The sequence below is a fragment of the Panthera onca genome, chromosome A1, assembly GCF_046562875.1.
Source record: "Panthera onca isolate mPanOnc1 chromosome A1, mPanOnc1 haplotype 2, whole genome shotgun sequence".
NCBI classification, from domain to species: Eukaryota; Metazoa; Chordata; class Mammalia; order Carnivora; family Felidae; genus Panthera; species Panthera onca.
This window is the reverse complement of record NC_138339.1, coordinates 12,077,236-12,097,747: the sequence shown is the minus strand read 5'-3', so window position 1 is coordinate 12,097,747 and position 20,512 is coordinate 12,077,236. Positions and strand designations below refer to the sequence as shown.

General features: G+C 47.8%; 1 protein-coding gene across 1 annotated transcript in view; it reads left to right on the top strand.

The window, feature by feature from the left end:
• The first annotated feature begins 542 nt into the window (after positions 1-542).
• ANKH (ANKH inorganic pyrophosphate transport regulator) overlaps positions 543-20,512 on the top strand; it is a 137,895-nt gene continuing 117,925 nt past the window's right edge. The window contains exon 1 of the mRNA XM_060634378.3: positions 543-989. Coding sequence (XP_060490361.1) covers positions 894-989 — 96 coding nt within the window. The 5' untranslated portion in view covers positions 543-893. The remainder of the gene's footprint in view (positions 990-20,512) is intronic.

Genomic DNA, 20,512 nt, shown 5'->3' with positions numbered 1-20,512 from the left:
CTCCCGGCGCGTCCGCAGTCGCGTCCCCTGCCCCGCCTGCCAGTCTTCCACACGCCCCAGCCGTTCCCGGGACCGCGCGGGCGGTAAGAGCCCCGTCGCCGGCCCCGGGGCCTCCAGCGGCTCGGCGCTCCGTCCCACGGCCTCCCCCGCGGCGTCCTCCGCGGCCGGGGGCGGGGGGGGGCGCCCCGGGCCGCGCGCCGCCCCAGCCCCGCTTCGCCGCCGGCTCGCGCCGCCGCCCCTGGCCGCCCGGGGAACCGCAGCGAGTCCCACCCCGCGCGCCCCCGGGCGCAGCCGAGGCGGCGGCGGCGGCCCCACGGCCTGTGCGTGCGCAGCGCCCCCCGCGGCCGCGCCTAGCGCAGGCGGCGGCGGAGGGAAGGAGGGCGCCGCCCGCCCTCCCGCCCGGCCCGGCCCCTCCCCAGCCCGCCGCCCGCCCGCCCCCGGGGCCGCCGGCGGTGTCCGCGCCTCCGCGCCCGCCCCTGATTTCCTCCGCACGGCGGCGGCGGCGGCGGCGGCGGCGGCGGCGGCGCCTCGTGCGCGCGGTTATTTATTTATTTCCGGGCCCCAGAGCGCTTATAATGGAGCCGCTGTCAGCAGAACCTTCTGCTGCCGCCGCCGCCGCCGCTGCCGCCTCTGTCCCTCCTCTTTTTTTTCCCGGCAGATCTTTGTTGTGTGGGAGGGCAGCGGGGATGGACTTGAGCTTGCGGATCTCCTGCTAGAGCAGCCGCGCTTGGAGAGGGCGCCGCAGCCGCGAGGAGGAGCCGCCGCCGCCCCGAGGCCCCGCCGGACCCGGCCTCCGTCCGCCCGCGCCCCCGCTCGGCCCACTCGCCCCGCGCCTCCCGGCAGAGTCCCCTCGCGGCGGCAGATGTGTGTGGGGTCAGCCCACGGCGGGGACTATGGTGAAATTCCCGGCGCTCACGCACTACTGGCCCCTGATCCGGTTCCTGGTGCCCCTGGGCATCACCAACATAGCCATCGACTTCGGGGAGCAGGTAAGCCCCGGCCGCGCCCCCCGCCCGGCCCGGGCAGTTGCGCCCTGAACCCCGCGCCCCGCGCCCCGCTCGCACTTCTTGGCCTTAGACACCCGGGCGCCAGGGGATGAGAGCAGCAGGGAGTCACCTGCTGTGAGTGCCTTTTTTATCCTAGAACATTTGGTTGGGCTTGCAGCTTGTCAAGGATGACTTTTCCAGCACTCCATCCCCCCTGCCCCCAATTATTCAGCAGACTTTTCCAGCTCTCTCCGGAAAATGTTAAAAGACCAGAGGGATTAGAGCTTCACCTATAGAAGGGTTTTTAGTGCACAGCAGGAGTATTATGTAATTTGTTATTATGTAAACCTCAGGTCTGTAAGTAGTTGCATATATATAGCTCAAGTGCTTGGTTTTTATTTATCCGGTGTCGGTGGTGATGGTGATGGCGATGATGGGGAGATTTTGCATTACAGTGTGTCCAAGTTGGTTTCCAGGTACTTCTAATTTTGGGGGTTTTTTTTTTTTGTTTTTTTTTGTTTTTTTTTTGTTTCTTTTTTTGCCCAGGTATGGATTACGGGTGCCCAAATGATAAGCCGACCGTTGGCCGTCTGTAGTTTGGCGTTTGTTTATTTTTTTTCTCTCTTGGACCACTAAAGGAGGGGAGCACATTTTTGTTTGTTGCCTTCTCATCCTTGCTTCTTTTTCGTGCTTTTCCCCATTTCTCTCCATGTGGCGTCATTGCAAATGTAGCGCTGCAGACTCTTCAGCAGAGGGGCACTGGTACTCTGCACTTTGCCTGTGGGGACCGTTTTTGCAGGGCCTCGGGTGGGATGCTGCTACATCTCAAGGCCAGGAAGAGGATGGTGGGGGGGAGGGGGTCAGTTCCTTGATGGGCAGGTGTGGAAACCGGCCGGGCGTGTGATGAGCCACACTCCTGGTATTGTAGTACCTTATTTCTTTTCCTGTAAGTCGAGAGACTTCGAGGGATGTTTATATAGAAAATGCACCTATGTTAGTGCACTTTTAGTTTTCCAAATCCAGTTTTTCAGAAGGGGGGTTGTTTGACTCCTCTAGTAGATGAGGATTGGCTTGGATTGGTCTTTTCTGTACTCAGAACTTTTGATTGATTGCAACTCTACAGGCTCACTAATACTTAGCCCACATTGTAAGCTGCTTTTTTTCTGCAAATTTTCTTGCCAATAAGTGTTTGCAACGTAGTATAGTCTCTAGAGACCTTTGTCTAGTAAGCCAACTAATTTCCCTTGGTGAAATCTTACATTTTTTTCTGTTGCCACTTTGCTCTGACAGTTGCTTTCCAGGGTCCCCCAAGGGCTTCTCTGCTCTCCATCTCCTTCCTGCTCACCATCTCTTCTTTCCTAGTTAACTGGTGACTTCGGGCATTTCCTATCATCTACGGAAAGGTTTCAGGACCTGAATTTACTACACTTCACATTTTAGATGAGTCAAGTGCTATATAGACACCCGAACCTTTTACTATTTTAAGGCTTATTTTCTTGGAGCCACCCCAAAGGTGGTCAGAAAGCCCTGGCTACTCACCAGCTTACTTGATCACTTCTCCCTGAACTGGGGTGTGTGTGTGTGTGTGTGTGTGTGTGTGTGTGTGTGTGTGTGGTGGGGGTGGGGAGGGAGGATTATATGGGATAACTGGTGAAGATAAGAGTATTCTTTGTCATAACTAAATGACTTGAAATGTAACATAGTATTGCCTCACATTTGCCTTGATTTAATTCCAGGCCGATATACCTGAGGATTTGATTTCAGCGTAAGGGAAAGGATCTCTCCTGAGGTCACAAAAGGGACGCTAGACATATAAACAGTTATACAGATGGTTTATCCTTGTGGGTCTAATAATTCAAGTGCCTTCTTAAAACATTGCTAACCTAATTATCATAGCTGACATAAGCAAAGTGCCAGAAGCATTGTCTTTTTGCACAGAAGCTTTATCAACAAGTGTTGTTTGAGGTCCTTATCCCTTAAGCGCCAGTGCATTTATGAGGGTGCAGGCTGTCTGGTGGTCGAGATAGCTTGTCAGAGTTAGGGGTGAAGGGATGGGGGAAAGAAATCGACAGGTTTGCCAAACCTTCTTTTGCCAGTGTTGTTTGATAATTGTCTTGCAAAATATGACAAGGTTAAAGGGGTGGAACTTACTTTTTCTTAGTTTTAAACTGAAGGAAGAGAATTAACAGTAGGAGTTGAAGAGTGACCTGGTCACATGTGGTAAGAACAGAGGAGCGTTTCACCCCAATTACTTGGAAACACGACAGCGAAGAGGAAGAATGAACCTGGTTGCAAAAGTAGGTCTACTTTAGACGTCAGCAAATATGCAGCTCTTGACTTGAGTTTTTAATCATAGTTTAGACAGATGGACACATGCAGATCTCTACCAATCTTCTGTGAGAGTGGGCAGGTATATTACACCTTCCCTTGAGCCAACAGTGCTTCATAGTTCAGTAACTGACTAACCCTAAAGAAGAAATGTAACAAGGGAGTGCAAAGGTCAAAGGTCAAAGCAGCCTTTGGGTTGCATGCTGTGCAGATGATGGAGAAATGCAAAATTGCAAGGAAAACATCTCATTAGCTTTTACGTCTCTGACTTGTCAAGAGCAAAAAGATAGTAAAATGACTTAAAATGTTTCTTAGATGGTTTTTTTTTTTTTAAATGGTTATAAACATCTCTGTTGTTCCTGTAGAATATATGGACAGAACTTTTATGGACAGAATATATGGACAAAAAATGGGATTCCAGCTGTATACAAGATTCCATTGCAATTTGAATAAACAACACAGATGTGACTGTGTAAAGGAATTATATAGTCATAAATTATCTCAGAGCTGTTAGTGCATGTGGGGGAGGGGCAAGGAAGAAGCCTGTAATGATTCATTCAGTGCCTCCTGAGATTCTCCATGAACATTCTGTTGTATACAGTTCCCTATAATTTCATAGGTCAGTCAGGGAGGAAACCCAAATATTATGGAGTATTCTAGCAAGACTAGCAAAAACTATTATCACATTTTAAATTTTGGTGGTGGTAGTACTTTGGTGGGGGGGGGGGTGAGGGAGGGTTGAAATCTACACTGGGGAACAAAACTATATGGAATAAATGACCTGCTTTGTAATATTAAACAGAAGCACCGTAGGAAAGAATGAGGATAAATCCATTATTGCAGAAACTAAAATAATGTTTGTAGAACCCTGTAGATGCATAGAACACTTTATAATGGCAGTATATCTAGAATTATAATTTTATCTCTATTTTTATACACTGAAAATCAAAAGTGTTAATTGCTTCCATTCACAGACCACTCAGTATGTGCTTAAAGCATCTCAGCACATGTTGTCAATGAGGAAGGACTGAGAGGCTTAGACGTGTTAAGTCACTTGTCCAAAATCACACAGGTATTACTGGGCAGAACCAGGATTCAAGCCCACATCTGCTGGGCCCTTAGTCATTCTGCTGTCTGCCTTCTCCAGTCAGGCTCATCACTGAAATCCACCCAGGAGTTCTTAGAAATTTAGGATAAGTTCTGGCTTTTCTGATTCCCAACCTGGGCTTAAACTTGATCTTAGCTGTCAGATGTTGAATTTATAATGTAAGACAATCATAAAATTCCATGATCCAAGAGGTTCACGGAAGAACCAAGTTATACAGATAATTCATATTGATAAATCAACAGTGTGTCTTATTTTGGCTTTTGTTAAAAGGGAACAAAAAGATAAGCAACTGATACTTCACAATAAAATTGTTTAGAAATTACTTAGTCTTGGGGCGCCTGGGTGGCGCAGTCGGTTAAGCGTCCGACTTCAGCCAGGTCACGATCTCGCGGTCCGTGAGTTCGAGCCCCGCGTCAGGCTCTGGGCTGATGGCTCGGAGCCTGGAGCCTGTTTCCGATTCTGTGTCTCCCTCTCTCTGCCCCTCCCCCGTTCATGCTCTGTCTGTCTCTCTCTGTCCCCCAAAAAATAAATAAAAAACGTTGAAAAAAAAAATTTTTTAAAAAAAAGAAATTACTTAGTCTTTATCACTGGAGCACTACAGATTGCTAAAATAGATTTTGAACAATGTATTTCTTTAAAATATCTGCAGATGCCCATGTTGTCACTATGTTTAAAGGACTGTTATTTCTGCTTAAAACTAAACTTGGTACAAAGTCTTCGAATTCCTTAAAAGCCAGGTTCACCAAATTATGTTGGATAAATCAGTGAACTTTGTTACAAGCTACTTAACGACACTTAAAGCGTTAAGTACAAGTTTGTTCTGAAGACTTTGAAGGAGACAAGAAGGTTGAAATTGTTCTCAATTCAGAAGGAATGTGTTGTGGGCCCCCCCGGGGGGTTCTGTGGGTTGAACATCTGACTCTTGATTTCCCCTCAGGTCACAATCCCAGGGTCGTGGGATCAAGCCCCGTGTCAGGCTCTGCACTGAGTGTGGAGTCTGCTTAGGATTCTCTCTCTCTCCCTCTGCCCCTCCCCTATGCTCACGTTCTCGCTTTCAATAATAATAATAATAATAATAATAATAAATAAATAAATAAATAAATAAATAAATAAAAGAAGAAATGTGGTCTTCCAAGTGTCAGGCAATTCCCTTTTTCACACCAAAATGATAACTGTGGGTATTTCCAGTTGCCCTGAATGATTGATTCACTGAATTTGGTTGGGTCCAGTATGATAATTCAAAGACCTAAAGTTTTTATCTGTGAACAAAGAGTTTTGTATATGGAGTGTTATAATTAGTAGCATAAGATGGGCAGTAGGAATGCTAAGAGCCCTTCCTAACTTAGGAAACCTACCGTTAGGCTTTCACAGTATAAGGGTGTCAAGTTACTAATATCACAAAATGGAAAAAAAGGGAGGCCCAGGAAAAATAGTTGTATACATGTCCTTTCTGTCTCCTAAGTAGAGAAATACATACCCCCACCCACCCAGACCAGGAGGTACAGGAATGAAAAAGGGTGAGTATCTGACACTGGCCACTGTTGGGAAGGGAGTGTGTGTCCATCTGAGGTCCCTAAGTGATGCAAGGGACTCCCCAGGCAGCTTGCCTTAAGTGATACTGAAACTGACCTGTGTATGTTCCACTGCGCAAAGTACCTGAAGCCGGAAATGGCTACCTCAGGCTAGGTTTCCTAGTAATCATGGGGGGCGGGGCGGGGGGGGGGGGACTTTTTTTTCCCACCTATTCAGTACTAATGGAATACATTTCAAAATGACATTAATTGTTTTCTAATTATAAAAATAGTGTATGCTGGCTGTTTAAAAGTTGGATAAGGATTTTAAAATGGAGGAAAAAGTTAAAAATACCCCTGATTCCACTCTGAAGAAAAAAAGCTCCTTCAACATTTTGCCTATCTCCTGCCAGTTTTGTTCCCCATAACCGAGATACGTATATGTTTCACACGGAGGCCTCTTCCCCATGTCACTTGGAGGTATTTAAGTATGGTTTTAAAGTTTTATTTATTTGTAGTTGAGAGATCACGCACATGTGTGCAAGTGTAAGCTTGGGAGGGGCGGAGGGAGAGAGAGAGAATCTCAAGCAGGCTTCATGGTCAGCACAGAGCCCAATGCAGGGCTCAACCTTGTGAAGCTGAGCACTTACCCAACCGAGCCCCCCGGGCTCCCCAAGTATGATTTTAATAGTAGCCCAGTATTTGATGACACAAGCATGTGGTAATTGCCTTTGCTGTATATTCCGTTGTTTATTTTTTGTTCCTTTAGTATTTATCGAGTACCTACGTTTTTTGCAATGGTATTATTAATTTTTTATTACTTTTTATTATTGAAGAATAGTTGCCATACTGCAACACAGTGATTTCACAATCCTGTACCTTACACAGTGCTCACCCCGGTAAGTGTGGTCACCACTTGTTACTGTACAATGTTGTTACAATATTATTTTTTTTAATATTTATTTATTATTGAGAGACAGAGAGAGAGCATGAGCATGGGAGGGAGAGACAGAGAGAGGAGGAGACACAGAATCTGAAGCAGGCTCCAAGCTCTGAGCTGTCAGCACAGAGCCCGACACGGGGCTCGAGCTCACGGACCGCGAGATCATGGCCTGAGCCGGAGTCAGACGCTCAACCGACTGAGCCACCCAGGCGCCCCATAGTATTATTGACTGTAGTCCCTATGCTGTCCTTTCCGCCTCCGTGACTTATTTATTTGGTAACTGGAAGTCTGTACCTCATGATCCCCTTCACCTATTTCTTCCCCGATTTGTTTCAATGCTGAGGTTTTTTGTTTCCTGCAGTAGAAGGTTTCAGAGAGCATCTTTGTATAATAAGTAGATAATGTGTTTTTTTCTGACTGCCTTGGGCTTTATGCCTGGCATAATTTAGTGCCTTTTTCTGTTTCTCATTCATACACAGAAAATGAGGTCACTCTTCTCTGGCAGTCCATATTTAGTCAAGGACACCATGACCTCCTTAGTCCAATTGATACTCAGTTCTCCATGGTGTTTCCCAGTTCTCTTTAGATGTACATCTGCATTTAAAGTACCTGCCTTTCGATGCACTTAAGTAAGTAGATTATCTCTAAAGCCACGGAGGTATAATCCTGCGGCGGGTTTCTTCACTTATTTATTTATTGAGTGGTTTGATGACTAGCCTAACTACTACTTTGTCAGAATACTTCTTCCCAAGCATATCCTTCAAAAGATAAACACTTCATATATGAAGATAGTATCTAACTCTCTTTCTAGGAGTACGTCACATTTTTTTAAAGCCGTGAGCCCTAAGAATTTCCGTTTATGGTACCATCTCACCTTTTCGATGCAAAACGCCGAGTGTATGCCAGGGGTCGGTAATCCGGTTTCTGTGTCTTTTCACTCTCCCTTGTCTGACTTGGACGGGTTATGTTGGGATGGGAAGATGAGAGTCCCCAGATGGAAAATCATTCTTTTTCAATGGCTGTGTGAGTTGGGATAAATAAACCTTGTGAAATTCATACCAGAGTGACTTGGGTGATGCCTGCATTTTAAGAAGTCAATCTGGTATTTTTCAGCACCTACAATTCGACGAGTTTCTGTGGAGGTGCAATAGAAATACAGAAAACCCTGTTTTATGCACTGTTATCGGGCTATGAGCTCCCGACCTAAGTGCGTTTTTTTGCTAACTGAAGCTTCTCCTTTAAAATGCAGGTCATTGGTTTTCTTTTTCTTTTTTAGTATGATAATTATTGTTGCTGGAAATAGGTGTTGCACGTTTGCCTAACATATTAAATAAATATAGTATATACGCAGGACATAATGTAACATTTTTTGGTGTCTTGTAAGTATCTGTTGTGCTAGGCAATCCGGGATATATGCTGACAGGTGATACTCAAAACACTTAAAGAGTTTGGCACTAACCAAGATGATAAAAATAATAAAATAATAATGAGTAACAATACTTAATACACGATGAGTACTTTTTAATTTCTTGCTTCAGATCTGCCCTGGGTCTCAGAAACTAAAACAGTAGAATTCCGTGAAAAGTGAAGAATAAATCATTTCGGAGGCCTCCTTTGGGAAAAAGCACATACACCTTATGACGGTTGTTTTCCCTGCCCTCAAATTGCTTGGATCCTGGTTGAGAAAACAGACATGAAACACTTTTGCAATCAGAAGGGCACGGACCAAAATGTGTAAATTGCACAGTGCAGTTTATGATAACACACAGCGAGGCGCTCAGTAATTGTAACAGCGAGGCGCTCAGTAATTGTAACAGAGCGAGAAGGCTGTGCCAGCTGTGACGTGATAGCTCTCGTCTGGCCGTGGTCACCCCCTGCCTCCTTCTCTTTAGGTGCCCTTGTCATCAGAGTAGGAAGCACCCCATCTGCAGAGGTGAAAACAGAGGCACAGTAGAGGTAAAAGAGCAGACTTCACAGCAAGCCCTACACATTCAGGGTTTGCTTTTGTGGGTTTTGTATTACTTTCATGGTTTGGGAACCATTCACCTGCTGTTCCAACCAGATTCCACCGACGGTGCTGAGGACCCATGAGCTGAAAGTGACAGAGAGGACATTCTCTCAGCAGACGTGTACATCACAACGTTTCTGCCGCTTCTCTGTGATCGCTCCGTCACACCAAAAGACGTTTTCAAAGCCCATCCTGGGAAGGGAGATACCTCGGTTATTTGTCAGGACAAAGGGGGTAATTTCTCCCTTAGATGAGGAGTTATCAGAAACAGCCTGTACCTCTGGTTCAGGAAATGTCACACGGTCCCAGGACAGACGGACTGGCCTTGTTTCTTTTTTTTTTAATTTTTTTTTTTTTAACGTTTTATTTATTTTTGAGACAGAGAGAGACAGAGCATGAACGGGGGAGGGGCAGAGAGAGAGGGAGACACAGAATCTGAAACAGGCTCCAGGCTCTGAGCTGTCAGCACAGAGCCCGATGCGGGGCTCAAACTCACGGACCACGAGATCGTGACCTGAGCTGAAGTCGGCTGCTTAACCGACTGAGCCACCCAGGCGCCCCGGCCTTGTTTCTAGTTGAGGGAGTACATTGTGGTCTAAGTTTGCTCTCAGGTCCTTGCTGGCTTTCGCACTTTTTATGGTATTTTGATATCAGTAGATGGGCAAGGCTCTGGAAGAGTCTGACACCTTCAGTGTTGTTCGAGGATTACCTTTCTGGAAGCGTGGGTTTGGCGGTATAAATGTGCAGCCATTTTCCTGATATGCGTAGACATCGCTGTCCCCAACCTCGGGGCGGGGGAAGGGCTGTGTGTGACTCCTTGTCATACCTCCGAGCCCACATTCACCAGCACACGCTTCCCGTGCCTCATTGGTCCCTGCCTGGACAGAGACCACAGCTGGTAGGGGGGACTCGAGGCTGGGAGGAAGTCAAGAGCAAAAGTGGGAATCCTTGGATAAGCAGTTGCAGAGGTGACTGGTGAGGAGACGCTGAGGCCCCCCCAGGGACATTGAGTTGGAATGACGTGGCTGAAAAGAGGGATGTCTGCTGGCAGATTAATGCGACTTTTTCTAGGGAGCCAGATGAGCCAGGGATGGGAGGGGGCAGACGTTGTAGCTGTGACTTCCTAGGCCGTGAGAAGTTACGGTGGCCTATTTTGTGAGAGACCCGAAGAGGTCCGGTCTGGGTCAGGAAGCTTTGAGGCTCAGCAGTCCCAGGCTCTGAGAGTTGGTCACTCCAGGTCATTGTCTCAACTAAGTGACAACGAGTCCACGTCAATAAGCTTTTCAAGATCCCCGCTTAGTTTCTTAAAAATATAACGTTAAGTCTAAGGAAGTATTTGACTCTCTGACTGTCAGTTTCTAGTTTGCCATCTGGCTTAGGTGTGCCTGTTCTGTTTCCAAAGCTGCTTTTAAGACAATAAAAAGTTTGGGCGCTCTTGAATCCGGAGATCTGCTGGCCGCCGGGCCGTGCATTTTAATAGAGGGGACTAGTAGTGTAGCGAATCTAGAACAGCAGATTACAAAAAAAAAAAAATTGTCTGACATCTGAGGGCTTTAAATGGCTTGGCAGGAAACTCACTGTGGCTGGGACACTGAGGCCTCCCACCACGTGCGGCCTGAAGTTGACATTTTATAAAGACAAACTGCACAGAGGAGAGTAAACAAATAGCCGTGCTTAATAAGAAAGAGGTAACGTCCACCTCTTGGGGATTCGAGCCGAGCCCAGCGAAGAAACAACTAGAAAGGCACCTCACAGCCAGCCCGATCTGAAATGAGGCAGTCAGAGTGTCTCTTGTCAGCCCCAGATGTCACGCGCGAATGCGGTTCCCTGGCATACGCTCGGAGACCTGGTTTTGCTTCACAGTGGGTTCTGGGGCTTTATCTCCTCCCTTTCCAGATGCAGCATCACATCACCCGGAGCCTGACAGGTGCTCAAGATGCACCTCCTTTCTACTCCCACACAAAGGCACATACCTTTAGGTATTACACCCCCCGGGCCGCACACCTGTCGGACCGTTGACCAAATTTGGGCAGGTTCCCTGGCACGGGTGGTTCGTAAACCCTGTGTTTACCAGACTTCCCTAGACAAACCAGTGTTTGAGCAGTGAAGGGGATGGGCTTGGACTCACTCGCAGGGACAGTGGACAGCCACCGAAGGGCGTGGGCTGAACCGCCTTGTTTTTCTAGAATTCTTATTTACTCAGATTTCTTTTAGGCCAACGCATCTTCTTTCAGAGGGGGTCCTGGGAGGCCTGTGTTTCATTTCTTTTTAAAAATGGAGATACGGTTTACGGTTTACATCCGGTGAAATGCACAGGACTCACGTGTACCGTCCCATGAGTTTTGACAGACGACCAATGCATAGCTGTGTGACCCAGACCGCAGCCCAGCTATGGATCGTTTCCGTCAGCCCGGAAGGTTCCCCAGTGCCGGTCCCCCAGAGGTAACCACTATTCGGGTGGCCAGCTATGGCTTGATATTGTAGATTTTAGTGGATTCTAGCTAGGTGGAGACTTTGGCTTTCCGTGTAACATAACTTTGTTCCTTGTACTCTCTGGTGTTTTCAATTCTGATCCTTCACGTGTATGAACTGCTGATGATTTTGCTGTTCAGCCATGATAAAAATTAAAGTCTGATTTAAAAACTAACACCACGTGGGGTGCCTGGGTGGCTCCGCCGGCTGAGCGTCCGACTTCGGCTCAGGTCACGATCTCACGGTCCATGAGTTCGAGCCCCGCGTCGGGCTCTGTGCTGACAGCTCAGAGCCGGGAGCCTGTTTCGGACTCTGTGACTCCCTCTCTCTCGGCCCCTCCCCCCGCTTGTGCTTGGTCTCTCTTACTCTCAAAAAGAAATAAAACATAAAAATAAGTAAATAAATAAATAAGTAAACTAACTAACACCATGGAAAACAATGCGGTATATGCCTACTATGAATTATTCCTCCGCCTTCCAGAGGAATGGAGTGGTGATGTATACCACCACACAGATGAACCTTGAAGATATGCCACTAAATGCAAGAAGCCAGACACAGAAGGACAGCTGTGGCATGAATCCACTGCGATGAGGTCCGGGGAATAGAGCCCTAGACAGGAAGGGGAACAGTGGCTGGCGGGGCTTAGGGGGGATCCTGTTCAGCGGGTGCGGCTTCAGCTGGGAAGGACAGTGTTCTGGAGATGGGCGGTGGCAATGGCTGCACCATACCGTGAATGCCCTTCATGCCGCTTGGACCGCATGCTTAAGAATGGTAAAAATGCTAAATTCTCTGTTAGGTATATTTTATCAGAAGGGAGAAGTTTTAAGTGACGTCATAAGCTACTGGGAATGCCTGTGGCTTTTGAAGAGGGTCTCTCTTTAAAAAAAAAAAAACATATATTAATCTATTGTAATTACAGATGTTCATTTTCATTCTAAAGGGGAGGAAAATAAGTAAAAGTATCAAGAATAAGAACCACGTGCAAACCTAATCACCTAGACAGAACAGCCGTCTCTTATTTTACCACTGGTGTGCTTCTCGCCTCTTTTTTTTGTTTTTTGGTTGTTTTTTGGCATGTATTTTATCTTTTTTTTTAAATGTTTATTTATTGATTTTGAGAGAGAGAGTAGGGGGAGGGGCAGAGAGAGAGGGAGAGAGAGAACCCCAGGCAGGCTGTGTGCTCACGACCATGGGCTCAATCCAGGGCTCCATCCCACAAGCCGTGAGATCCCGGCCCGAGCCACCATCGAGAGTGGGATGCTTAACTGACTGAGCCACCCAGGTGCCCCCGCATGTCATTTAAAACAATATCGTAACCTCTTTCCATTTTGTATGTAGGCAGCTGCCCTTGACGTTAAGTATTCATCTAGCATGTGATGATTAATGGCTTCCTAGCATTCTCTCGCATAGATATGCTATAACTTATTTATTCTCTTGTGGTTAGATGTTCAAGTTGGTTCTGCTTCATTCTATCTTGAATAATGCTTGGGAACGTTTTTGTACAGAAATCTTTGCACACATCTGATTATTTCCTTGGATTAATACTCAAAATACTGACGTACGTGTGCCCCTCTTCAAGGCTTCGGCACGGCACCACACTCCTGCAAAGTTCCAGTCTACCCTGCAGGTGCCCTGTTGGAGTGTGCCACAGGCATTCCTTGCCTGGATGCTGTTTCACAGTCCAGTGACTTCCGCCCCCAGGAATTTGCATGCGAGTTCTCTCAAAGCCACATGGTGCTCAGCTCCTTCAAATGATTTCTTTTATTAAAAGCATTTTTTTTTTTTAATGCTGACAGATCAGTGTTACAGAAGGTAACACTTTCAAACTGTTTTAGGAGGTCCATTCTTTTCAGTAGGCACGTTTTGGACCAAAACCCTACTCTGCATGGGGCTAGGCATAAGCACAGGAAAGAAAGGATTGTGTTGGCTTCACTTGGATACGTCTGGAAAATACCTGCTCCTAAAGCTTTCAAGGCAGAGAAAAGTGCTTTTCGATGAGTTCAGTGATGCTCAAGAAATGTGCTTCCTAAAACGTCCCAGGTGAATACTTGGGAGAGGAGAAAAAAGTTACTGACCTTCCTGGATGCCAGGCCCTGCCCTAGACACGGGGCATGCACTGTGGAGGGTCACCTTCCCACTTCAGAGATGAGTGCATTGAATAGCCGTGCCTTGTGTGGTTCAGCCTCAGCGGAGCAGCCTGGCTCCTGGGACGGATGGCGCATGCTTGGAGTCTCATCGGAGAGGGTTTGTGTTGACTGTGTTGTAGGGAAATGCAGAGCCAGTGATGTTGAGGGGAACTGGAAGACAAAGCTTTCTCGCTTTTCTGCCACCCTGACCACGGCTCCTTCTGTTTAACCTGCTCTCCTGGCTATTTCCCTTCCACTCTGGAGAGCAGAGAGAGTGCAGATGGTTCGCACTCATTCAGAGGTGCACCGAGTTCCTGTGGCTTCTCGGTTCTTCCCCGCTCCTTCTGCCCAGTAGTGTCTGTCAGCAGTCCAAGCTGAGCACAACGAGGTTGGAGGGGAAAAAAAAACAAAAACGAAAAAACCACCCACTCCTGACAGGACCCCTGCGTTTGACCTCCATCCCTGGACCCACTGGCTCTGTGACCTTGAGCAGAGAACTTGACCTCAGCGGGCTTCAGTTTTCCCAACTGTCAAATAGGGATAAAGGGCTTGCGTACCTTCTTTTGGAGGTGCAGGCCACATAGAGACTGGACACTCAAGTGCTTTGAAAAGCATGGAGCGCTGCACGTGTGCGAAGCAGTGTTGCTAAGACTTTGAGCCCGCTACGCTGCGGCTACACCTGTTTATTACTAGCCTTGACCGTCTGACCTTTTTCTTGCTCTGTATCGATACAGTGACTTGCAGAAGGGAGATTCCTTTAACTGGAGCCAGCGAGGGTGGGGCAGACAGAAGCGTGCTGAATGAAGATGCTGGTAACACTTGGATTTTACAGCATGGGTGCCAGCAGTGCTGCTGCTTTTTTTTGTTTGTTTTTTTTTTTTACTTTGGGGAGAAGAGTTTTAAGGCTCCGTTTTCTCACCCCTTGGGGCTTTTGGTTTTTTTTTTTTTTAAGTTGAAATACTGGGATTTAGGTAACGTGCTTTTTTGAAATGATAGGCTGCATCTACTTTTAATTATAGGCTGCTGTCTGTCACAGAGTTGAAGGAGGACACTTGCATATACCATTGACCCCTTCTCTCATTTAGACATACAAATGGCGCCAGGCCATTCTCAATTGTGTTGACAGTTATGGCAGTGACCCACCAAGGTGTTTTTGCTAAGTTAAAGTGTGGTGGGTGCTCAGCGAGCTAAAAGTTGTAACCTCCTTCTCCAGGTACTTACTGTGCTGTTTCGGAGCCTTTGCGCTGGTTAAATAATCGGAAAATATGGAACAGAGGAAATAGGTCTTCATGAATGTGTTCATTCAACAGATGTTTCTTGGACACCTACTATGTCCCAAGCACAGCGCTAGTCACTAAGGACAGACTAAGAAAAAGGATGCGATCCTTGGCTGCACAGCGATTATCCCATAGGATATGGGGAAGGGACAGACAGGCACTTTCTACAAAATATGCTCTCCTTGGGTCAATCTCCCCTGGGATCCTATAAGAGTAACCTTTAACTTTAAGGGTCGGGAAGCTCTCTGTTCCAGCTGAGAGACCCACGGAGGATAGTATGTCCCTGTTCTGAAAAGCAGGGGATTCCAGGTGAGGAGTGACGACGGATGCTTAGCGCAAATTGATCAAGGAACCAGACTGGGAGGGTGCAGGGGCAGGGTGGCAGGACCAGTGGAACCCAGACCCCAGACCGGCAAGGTTCCAGTTCATCCGGGTAAGGAGTTTGGCTTTGGTCCTGACCGCAGTGGGAAACTTTGAAGGTTCCCAGTGGGGGTGTGGTGTGCTTGGATTTGCATATTTGAAAGATAATTTTGGTTTCAGCGTGGCTAATGAATTGGAGGTGAGAGCAGCCGTGGCAAGGAAACCAGCAGAGAGGAGAGGTGGCCTAACATAGGGCTGCGGCGGGGAAGGAGAACCGAAAGGAAACACCTTCTAGAATCAGGTGGGCTTGGCCACAGGGCGTGAGAGGGTGTAAAGTTTGCCACCAAACTTGAAGAGAGCCGGTTCCAAGGGAAGAGAAGGAGTTCCATTTCATTCATGTTAATTTGTTAATAAATTTAGTGCAATGTTTGAAATGCTTGCCTGAGAGAGCGTATAAAATATGCAAAACGGTGGGAGCTACCTGAATAGTGTCTGTGTAGCTGTCTTTTGTCCCTCTGTGTGTCCGTCTCTCTCTCCCCCTTCCTCCCTCTCCCTTTCCTTCCCTCCTTTCCTCCCTCCCTCCTCCTTCCCTTCCTGGGACAAGTTGGTCACATTCTTTGTAAATGAGAGCTTCTTGCATTTTTACCTAAATGCAAATACTATGAATATTCATTTTTCCTTCAACATGTAAAAATGCTTTATTAGAATGCAGTCAGTTCTCAGCCATTTGCCTTAATGAAATAGTGATGTGGAAAATTCAAAAACATTTCTGCATATTTGGCCCCGGAATGCCTGAGGACTTTGGGGGAAGGAAATTTATCTGCATCATCATGATGCTGTGCTAAGGATAAGATTACCCTTGCACCAGGTGCCTGGTGACAGCAGAGAGATGCCATCTGGAATTAAATTTGATGAGGCTCCCTGGTTTGCTCTTTCTGTATACTAAACATTTGCTGAGTAAACAGTAGCGAGTGGACTAACCTAGAGGGGTTCCTGTAATGGCTTTATGTTTGTTTATGTGTTTTTTAGTATTGTCTGAGCTTCCTGTGTGGTTATAATTCATAAAACGCATTTAGAATACATTTTGCTATAGAAATATTATAAATTGTGGCTAGGTTTCCAGGCCTCTCTACCAAAGCTATTTAGCCCTTAATGTTCTTAAAATATTACATATCTGCAACGAGGAGTAGTAGAAAACCATGCTGTTAGAATAGTAGGAATCGGGGGGGCGGGCACCTGGGTGGCTCAGTCGGTTGAGCGTCCGACTTCTGCTCAGGTCATGATCTCGCGGTCTGTGAGTTCGCGCCCCGCATCGGGCTCTGTGCTGACGGCTCGGAGCCTGGAGCCTGCTTCGGATTCTGTGTCTCCCTCTCGCTCTCTGCCCCTCCCCCGCTCATGCTCTGTCTCTGTCTCTCTCTCTCTCTCTCTCTGTCAAAAATAAATAAACATTAAAAAATTTTAATTTATAAAATATATTCTCATTATATGGGAGAGCTGTTCCACCACCCAGGGGCACGTAGGCTCACCCTGCCCGGAAGGAGGTTATCTGTCATCAGTGGACATCTGTAGAGGCCATGCCTGGCCATGAGAGCCCACTGGCCCCGGCCACCCTCTTTCCCCTCCTCAGATGTGAGCTCCACTTTCCTTGTGAGTCCTGGATCCTCTCGGGCACCAGGGAGTATGGAGTCCAATCTTGGGGCAGAGAGGTGGCAAAGCTCAGAGCTGCTGAGAGCCTGTGGTTCACAGGCACCGTAGCCAGAGGCCCGCCTTCCGTGCTCTGGGGGTTTCTGAGTCTTCAGCCTCCTCCCCGGTCCCTGTCTGAGGGTCCTAGTGAAGATGGGTCCTCCCTTTTCAGCACTCCCCCGCCTTTCACCCCAGCCTCCCCGCCTCTCTGCTGCCGAGTATTACTTTCTTACAATCTAATCATCAACTAAAACAAGACAAAACAAAAAAACCCCCAAAACCCTCAGTGTGGACTCTTTGAGCTTTAATTGGCCACACCTTCTGGCAGACATCGCTGTTTCCTTCGCTTTTCAGCACCTTTTCATAAATCAGGTGTCTTTTTTTAAAAGGTTATTTTTCCTTTCCAAGCACTCATTAATTTCAGATTTGGTTGTCTGGATTGCCACGGTCCTGAGTCGCTCGCCTTTTCATGGCAGCGGGCTCCAGAAGAGGCAGAGGGTCGAGCTCATTCCGCCCTTCCTGGAGGCCCCAGGGCCCCTACCCTCCCCATACCCCCCCCATGGGGCCTGCACAGGTCTCCGCACCTTACCTGGAGCCCCGGAGGCAGGGCTGGGATGTGATCCCCCTGTGGTGGCTGTCCCCGACGCCCTTCCCCTTGGCACTCAGCACAGGGGGAGCCTCAGGCGGGCATGGGGGAAGAGAACTGAGATTGCCTGCCTGCCCAACACATGGGATCAGCTCAAGGTCAGCACATCTGTCCCACCTCTTATCAGCCAAAGTGCATCCGTCCCTCTAAGTCGGAGGGACAGCAAAGTGAGCTCACTTCGTTTTACCCTAAGCACACTGCCTCTCACACAGCTCAGCTCAGGGCCCCCCTTCCCCACCCAGAGGGAAAGCCGCTCCTCTCAAATGTTGAAATCTGGCACCGTGTCCGGGAGGGAATTACTAGCTGCGTGGACTTGACTCTCGGATCCGCCCACTGGTCCTAACGTGGATCCCAATGAGACCGACTACCTTGAGAAACAATTATTCTTGCATTTTCTGGTGAAAGAAAAACGTGCAAAAATATGCCCTTTCGGGTGAGATGTTTTCACCTGAGGGAAGAAGTCGGGGTGACTCGAGTACTACAAGGTGCGGCCTGGTAAGGAGGTCTTAACCCCCGGCAGGTGGGAAAGGATGCCGGGGAGCACCCCTCCCCCGACCACTCCTGGTTAACGGCCTTCACTTTCAGCCCTGGAAGTTCCCAGAGACCAGGCTTCCTTTAGGGGGTACACGATCCAATGACCATTAAAGGAGTATCTTACCGAATGGCAGTCTTGTCTGATTGGCGAGTACGCGTCTCCATCTGGGGCAGAGGAATCACCCTGCACAACTGTGGTTGGGTTAGACTGAGGAGCCCCGGACGTGCAGAGGACCGGTGTTGAGACGCCATTGCCATATTAGCGGTGGCCTCCTAGCAAAGAGCTTTGTGCACTGCGGACGTTTCATCGTTAGAATGGGCTCCAATCAGGGGCACTTGGGTGGCTCAGTCGGTTAAGCGTCTGACTCGTGATTTTGGCCCAGGTCATGATGTCACAGTTCATGAGATCGAGCCCTGCACTGGGCTCTGTGCTGGGCTGCAATCAAACCAAAAAGCCTTTAATGCGCCATATTATGTCACAGCAGTAACTATTATATTACATGACCTAGCGGGGGACCTGAGCAGAAGGTAACGCTGAAGTAATATTAATCTAATCGCCAACAATATTGCTAGTAAGCCTATCTGCCCTCCCTCCCTCTGATGTATAGTCTGATCACCTGTAATTTCTGTGCAAATGATTTTCTTTAATAAATAGTTTTATGAACTGTGTCTATATACGTAACATTGTAAGAGGGGAAAGTCCTTTGCTTTAAGGATTCTGAGTGTGTCACATCACTTACCATGACACAAAATGAGAGACTATGGTAAAAAAATAGAATTAGAATGCTTCCCCCCCACCCCCGCCCCCAGCAAAATCCAAATGAGAAGGTGAAAAAGAAAACGCACTTGGGACAGACGTACCTGCCGGACCATGTTTACAAAGAAGGAATCCAGTCTCTAGTTTGTGCCAGTTCCTTAGCAACTGAGGTTGACAGGCCCCGAAGGGGGAAGCGTGGAAATAAGAGCGGTGGGTTTTTAAAACACAGCGCTGTATTGTAAACTAAAACCCTGTCCCTCTTAACCCAGAACTGTGATGTGCAGTTGTGTGCAGCGGTCTCCCCTTCGAGCTTATTAATCATTGATTACATAACCGTGGCAACATTTTGATAGTTTTGTGTTGTTTGAGGTTTCCCTTAGCATCCTATAAAATATTTATAGGTTGTTTGAAACAAGCCAGTTTGTTTTTCTTCCTTTAACGGGACGGCGTTCCGTTTTTAAGAGAAAGGGGGAGAAAATCTTAGAAAAGCAAAGCAGGGATTTGTCATGAAGCTCATAGTAGGGCTTTGAAACTAAAGCCTGCAACCAGGCTGGATGAGAGTACCGTACGATTAATCTTGTGGGGACTCGAGGCTCATGTGGTTTCCCGAAATGTAGCAGGGGCCTTCTTCTTATGCGCGTGTTAATTGTGTTTTTCCAGGGGTGGACAGCTCCTGGGCATAAAAGCATTTTTCTTCTTTTATCCCATCTTTGAGGCATTTTTGTTTATCGGCTTGCTTTTTGAGGTTTTGGTGGGGAGGGGGATGGGATAAGGGGGAAAGTCGAGGGAGATAAATTACCTTTTTTCTTTCCAACGGCTCATTAAAATAATTTATAACCTCCCTCTTCTCGTAATATCATTTTCTTCCTAGTAGTCGCTACTACTTGGTCCCAGAGAGGTGCGGCAATACCACTTGAAGGTTTTCTTCTCCGTGGAACAGAGTGTAAAACTTAAAAAATCCTTACTGAATTTTCGACTGTGGTGTCTCCTGGGGTCTTGTAATGAGCAGTGGTCGTTGGAAGGCAGAAGGTCCTCCCATACTGAGCAGGAGAGACTCAAGATTGCCAGAAGGACCGGGTGCGTATCTATCGGCACCGAATAAATAGACGTTTCTGCGGCCGGTCCACATGATCTGGCAGCCTGAGTGGTGGCCTGGCCCCAAGCAGTCGGTGTGTGTGCCGTGCGGAGCCAGAGGACTCAGACACGAAAGGTGGGCCTAGTGCAGAGGTGCGGCCGGGAGCACAGCTGGAGCCCTTGATCTCCCGTCCTTGATTACAGCCTTTTTGTTCCCTTAGCAGCGCTGTGAGCTCGTTCTCTTTGCTGAAGCGTGCAGGTCTCAGCGGATTGCAGGGTGCTTTCCTTTCTTCCCCAGGGAGGGCATCCTGGAACACGGCTGGCATGCAGCGGCAGCAAGGGCAATATTGTTTCAAAATCCGCAACCGCCCTCTTTCCCCCTCAAGGATCTTTGTCTTCTTTCCTGGCCCCATCTGCGTCCTCTTGGAGGTGCCTGCGTTTTCCTCCTTTACCCTCCCCGGTGTAGATGAAAATGGGACGATAATGACTTTGCCCTTGTCAGCTACGGTTTAGTGACTCCCTCCGTCCCGGAGAGACGTGCACGGTTTTTGATGCAGGGCCCTTCATTTTGCAAGACTGTGGTTTGGAAAGCACCAAATGTGTCTTTCTTCGGGCTAAAGGACCTCTTGTAAATTGAAGTTTGACTGCTGCTTTTGAGCCGGTAGCCGAGACGTCTGGCGAAAGCACTGAGATAGCACA